The sequence below is a fragment of the Leptodactylus fuscus genome, chromosome 5 (genome assembly GCF_031893055.1).
Source record: "Leptodactylus fuscus isolate aLepFus1 chromosome 5, aLepFus1.hap2, whole genome shotgun sequence".
Lineage (NCBI taxonomy): Eukaryota > Metazoa > Chordata > Amphibia > Anura > Leptodactylidae > Leptodactylus > Leptodactylus fuscus.
The window spans coordinates 215,138,294-215,144,740 of record NC_134269.1 but is presented as its reverse complement, the minus strand read 5'-3'; the positions used below and the strand labels follow the sequence as shown (position 1 = coordinate 215,144,740).

Sequence of the window (6,447 nt, the reverse complement as noted above, 5' to 3'; positions counted from 1 at the left end):
GCAATGTTTTCAATATTTTATTAAATATTATAGAAAAAACAAAGAAAACATCAAATCAAAACTTTGGTTATTCTGATTGGAAATATTCAGAATTTCAGGTTGCAGTTCTTAGTTTTAAACACTGAGTGGCACTATAAGACCGAGGATAAATTCTTACTGAACACAGATAGAAATCCTAGTGCTAGTAAGTGTAGTTACATAGTGAGAATACAGGAACAGAGGATACAATGCCGGCTGCTCTATAAAATCAGCTCTACAAAGAATTTTCCAATTTAAAGAGTAATATTCCTCTTCTTGTGGATTATACTGAAGGAAGATTTTATATCACAGCTTTCTGACAATGACTAACACAACAAGACACAGAAGGAAGCAATGGCAGCAGATCTATCAGGTATTTTGCATTATTTTCTTCTTTATCAATAGTATCTATGGCCAGTTACAATATTCAGTGCTGGAAGAAATGAAGCGAGGATCTGTAATTGGGAATGTGGCGGAAGATCTCGGACTAAATGTAGATGAATTAGCAAAGAGAAAATTCCAGGTTATCTCACAGACAAATAAGCAATATTTCAATGTCAATTTGGAAAATGGAGACTTATTTGTATCCGACAGGATTGATAGAGAAACATTATGTGGGATTAAACCCAACTGCTTTATAAATCTGGAGGCCGTGATCGAAAATCCACTGAATTTTTACACAATCACCATTGAAATCCAGGATGTGAATGATAACTCACCGATATTTTCAGAGAAACATTTTGAAGTTGAGATAAGTGAAGTCACCTTACCCGGGGCGCGCTTTGCTTTAGGAAACGCACAAGATCCAGATTTAGGCACCAACTCTATACAAAGTTATACACTGAGCGGGAATGAAAACTTTGGCCTTGGAGAAAAAATTACAACAGATGGAATTAAATATCCAGAAATTATACTAGAAAAATCCTTGGATAGAGAGAAGCAAAGTTTCTATGAGCTAATATTAACGGCATTGGATGGAGGGAACCCACAGAAATCCAGCACTGCTAAAATCAAGATTATTGTCCAAGACTTTAATGACAACCTGCCGAAGTTTAATCGAGATACATATTATATAAGATTACATGAAAATGCAGCTATTGGTTCTCTTGTAATTCAGCTAAATGCAACTGATGAAGATGAAGGCTCTAATGCTGAGATAACGTATTCCTTCAGTCATATATCTGAGGATGCGCGCCAATTATTTACTATAGATTCAATACATGGAGACATCAAAGTATTAGCAAATTTGAATTATGAAGCATCAGATGCCTATGAAATGATTGTAGTGGCTAAAGATGGCGGAGGTCATGTGACACATTGCAAGGTGTCAATACAAGTGATTGACGTCAATGATAATGCTCCAGATATTACTATTAAATCTCTTTTAGAATCAATTCCAGAGGATTCTCCCCTGGGAACTGTCATTGCATTACTGAATGTCCGTGACTTAGACTCTGGGGTGAATAGTGAAGTTACTTGTCATATCTCAGACACTTTGGCTTTTCAGCTAATTCCATCCTCCAGTAGTTACTATAAACTAGTAACTGCAGCGAACATGGACCGAGAAAGAAATCCATCCTATAACGTTACAATACAGTGTATGGATAATGGATCTCCTCCACTGTCTACCAACAAAACCTTCCAGCTCAATATCTCAGATGTGAATGACAACGCTCCAGTTTTTGAGAAGATGAATTATATTCTGTATATTGGAGAAAATAATCAACCAGGGACATCAATACACAAAGTCCATGCTGCAGATCTAGACTGTGATGAGAATGGGAAAATAAGTTATAGCATTCTAAGCAGCAACGTAGAAGAGATTCCTGTGTCATCTTATATTTCCATTAATTCTATAAGTGGAGTGATTTATGCCCAGAGATCATTTGACTATGAACAGTTGCGGGAGTTTCAGTTCCAGGTGATGGCTAAAGACAGTGGATCTCCTCCTCTAAGCAGTAATGTCACCGTGAGGATATGTATCATTGATAAGAATGATAATGCTCCTAAGATCCTCTACCCAACACCAGACACTGAAGGATCGCCATTATTTGAGTTTATTCCTCATTCTGCGGAGAAAGGTTATCTGGTCACCAAAGTGATCGCAGTGGACGCCGACTCTGGACACAACGCCTGGCTCTCCTATCACTTACTACAAGTCCCTGATCCAACATTATTCACCATTGGCCAATATACTGGTGAAATTAAAATTGTGCGAGATATTCAAGACACAGAAACCTTGAGACAACAAATTATAGTTCTGGTGAAGGATAATGGAGTCCCATCTCTGTCTTGTACAGTTTCAGTTCATTTAGTTGTGGCTGAAAACTTTCAGCAGGTTGTGCCAGAGATAAAGAGACAACCTAATGTGTCAAATACTTCTTCCAATATCACATTCTACTTGGTAGTTTCTATAGCATTTATTTCAATACTATTCATCGTGACCGTATTGATTACTCTGATATTAAAATGCAGGAAATCCAATAATACAACAATGTACAGAGCATATAACAGGAACGTGTATCCTCAGTTCACCCTGGGATGTCCTTCTGAGATCAGTGATACAAGTTTACCTTTCCCATTCTCATATGATGTGTGTGTGACTCTGGACTCCAAGCAGAATGAAATTGCTTATCTGAAACCGGTGCAGAACGTCCCAACAGACAATCTCATAGACACTGATGAAAATACTGCTGTGAATGACTCTTCCGACAATGACCTGAATTCTGTCAACAATGTACAGGTAGTAGCATGATTTTAAGTCATACCTATTGATAACATTGAGCTTTTTCAGTAGTATGTAGCTGATCATATAAGCTGAACAAAAGATACAATTTGGGGGCATAGTTTACCTTACAAGAGCTTATAGTTCCCCTTTTTTACTTTCTGCACCTTAGCTGTATGTTTTATAAAAGTTTCTCAGTTCCCAAAAAAGTGTCTGCAAAGACCAAACTGTGTTGACACAAAATGCCTCTACATTATGACCATGGAAGATCTGCTTTTGATTTTGCATTACTAAAGTGGGATAAAGTAAAACTGAAAGGCTCTTGGGGCATGCTGGGAGGTGCAGGTTTATACCAATTAAAGAGCCAAACATGATAAAAATCCAAAGGGAATGAGCAATGGTTTGTAACATTGACATTTTACCGTGTAACCAATAAAGATGTAATATATTATTGTAGGTGACACATTTGCATATTCAGTAGTTTACTTAAATTCATTGGATAAGTTTGATTTTTTTCTCATAGTACATACATTAAAGCACAGTAGTTATGGCAGGAGACAATACGCGCAAAATAGTAAATAAAAGTGTGAGGCCAAGCGTGGCCAAAAATCTGGTTATAAAATATATCGCAATATTAATGTATTAATGCTGCCAGAAAATCAAAAGTTGTTCACAATAAGATACGGCTACCTAGCTCCCAGAGAAAGAGAATACACATGACACTTATGGAAGTCTTCTAATGCTCCTTACAGCAATCTGATTATTTTTAGTAATAGGTCTTACAATGTAAAAACTATGTTCCATTGAATGGGAAGCATGCCTTTAGAATGTCACTTCCAATCAGAATTGCCATACCATATGATCAATTCATACATTAAATGTATAGTGAAAGGTGCAAAATATCCTGAGCAGAAAATCAATTTTGGTTTAAATGACTGAGATGGACAACAAATGAACAACATTTGCAGGAGAAAGTTTTAAAAAGTTTATTCAGCAGACAAAGCGTTACAGCACATATAAATTCAAAAATACGGTTAGCAAAGTTGCAATATACAATAATCATATACAAATGATAAGTATTGGAATCCTGTCAACTAGATCACTGTTGTGTTTGATCTAATTAACTCTCACGCTGCCAGTAATCCTCACCTTATCAGCCAAGGCACAGGCTATATACAAATTGTGCACAGACAAAAACACAAAGATTTAAAAAGTTTATTCAGCAGATAAAGTGTTACAACATATATAGATTCAAAAATACTATACTATACAATAAAAGGGGTGACTCATCACAAGGTAATTGTCATTAGAATATGGTGCTGGATAAGCCATTTCTCCCCAATCCTCCCAGCCAAGGCTCAGATGCTGGATAAGCCATTTCCTCACCAAGGCTCAACAAATGTAGTGGTTTGTGTTATAGTGTTTGCGGAAGCCCCATGCTTGATCATCTAAAAAATCCAGCGTCAACCAAGCAGAAAATCTTTAGTAAAATATAGCTTTTATTATAGATCCAAATAAAATGTTACATGGTAACAGGGAGTAGACAATCGAAAAAACACATGAAGTGGCCATGAGGAAGGGAAGTCTTTCGTTCTGAAATGCGTAGCCACTTTATATGTTCTTTCGATTGTCTACTCCCTGTTACCATGTAACATTTTATTTGGATCTATAATAAAAGCTACATTTTACTGAAGATTTTCTGCCTGGTTGACGCTGGATTATTACTCCATTTATATTATTATCTTCAAACTGGTCAAGTCCTTCCGGTATCCAAGCTTCCCAGGAAAAGATTCTTTATTCATGGTGTGGTGAGCTGGACTCTTGTTTTTTGCTATGTACATTTGCTCAATGGCATAAGTTGTACGTCAGTGCAAAACATTAGTTTGGCAGAGTACTGCCTTAAGGGCTTTACTTAAAATTGTTCCCCTGTTAATTGCCCAGGGAATTCCTACCTAGCTATTCTGAGACCTGTGGTGGTCCACAGCAGGTGGCTGTGGCAAACCTCAAATGTTACATGTGCCACGGCTTTGAGTGTGGTCCAGCACTGTCATATGTTTTGTCTATGTCTTATATGTTTGTGGAAGTGGGTGTCCCTTACGAAATTGTAGCTATTAGTTAGGACAACTGTAGCTATTAGTTAAGACATAATTCACACAGTCTGTCAGCTTCCTGGCTGTGCTGCAACAGCAGGTGGCTTCAGTGGGTGTGACCCAGTGTAGTAACTGGGAGCACACGGGCGTTGCTGTGTTTGTCTTGCAGTGGGTTAACTGCAAGACTTTTGTATTCAGTTGCGGTTGCTCTGTCCTGCAGAGAATTTCTATATTAAGTTTCAGTTTGTACCCAGATGGTGTAGTTTCCTGGCAGTGACATTAACTTTCAGGCTTTGTTCACATCAGGGTGCTCTGCGGTTCAGAGCCAAGTGGGCTCCGCAGGTTATTGTTTATTTATTATTATTATTTTTTTTAATATAACCTGCTAATCGTAACAGAGTGTTGATTAAGCAGAAGGTATGAGTAAAATGGGTTACTCAAGGTGGGCGACTCTTGTGTGTGACACTACCTGACTTGAAATTAAGTTTCATAGGTTCCCTTAACTTCCTGCCAATGACATTAAGTCGGCTACCATAAGAGCTAGGATTCTGAAGTTCAAAGGGTCATTTCCCCCATTTCTTCAAAACTGAAAAAAATCAAAACTATGTGGGTTCTTTACCGGGACCTGAGTATTATAGGGTTGAATATATGATGCATATTTTTTCTGTGACATTTAGGAAGAAGAGTTATAAGCTACTTTATACAGTCCAAGTTAATAGTGTTTAATTGGTTATGGCATGAATATTCAATTAGAATGATTAACCCTTTCCCAGCCAAATTGACTCTCCATTGTAGCTCATAAAGTAATAGAATATAATGACAGCGGCTGTATCTCTGGTCATACTATGGCACAAATTTTTCCATCATGGATGAACAAACCTTTAAATAAGCTATTTATTTCTGTAATTTAGACAATTCTGCGTGTATTGCCTTTTACTTTTATTTTCTTTCCTTAGCTGTTACAATAGCAGATTCTAAAATCCAAATCCTATATATACGAAAAGTAAATCAAATCATGGCGCATTGACTTTTAGAAGGTTTAGGTTTAAATTAAAATTTTCTAAAAATAATGAAAATAAAAAGTATATGATTAAGCAGAACAAATAGTCAATTTACTATATTCTAGACTTGGATATTGTTATAATGAAACTGTAGTTCTGCCATATACTATATTATATTACTTTCCATTTCTAGATAACCAAACATAGCTTCAGCTACAGTATCCAGAATCTGCAGTATCTAGTCTCAACTTTTAAGCTATTATTACATTAAGTGTAAATACTCTTCAAAACCAGATTCACCATAACTTAAATTAAAATGTTATAAAAAATAAGTATAGTATAACTTAGAAACTGCTTTAAAAATGTATTTATTTCTGAGCAACTGCAGTTCTTAAATTTGAACTCTAAGTGGCACTATAAGACTGTGTAAAAAAAATTCATTCAGTCTTGAAAGACGATCTGGTAGATTTGACTGTAGTCTCACAATACAGGGAAACGCTGCAAGTTTTCCACAATACACATTGCAGCCTGGACTCATCTGAGCAAGGATTATAGCAAAAGAAGATTTTATATCACAGCTTTCTGACAATGAGTGATACAACAAGACACAGAA

At 36.5% G+C, this 6,447-nt stretch overlaps 1 protein-coding gene across 1 annotated transcript in view; it reads left to right on the top strand.

Moving 5' to 3' along the window:
- Positions 1-333: 333 nt before the first annotated feature.
- Positions 334-6,447, top strand: part of LOC142204081 (protocadherin gamma-C5-like) — a 290,042-nt gene continuing 283,928 nt past the window's right edge. The window contains exon 1 of the mRNA XM_075275338.1: positions 334-2,761. Within this exon, the coding sequence (XP_075131439.1) occupies positions 341-2,761 (2,421 nt within the window). The 5' untranslated portion in view covers positions 334-340. The remainder of the gene's footprint in view (positions 2,762-6,447) is intronic.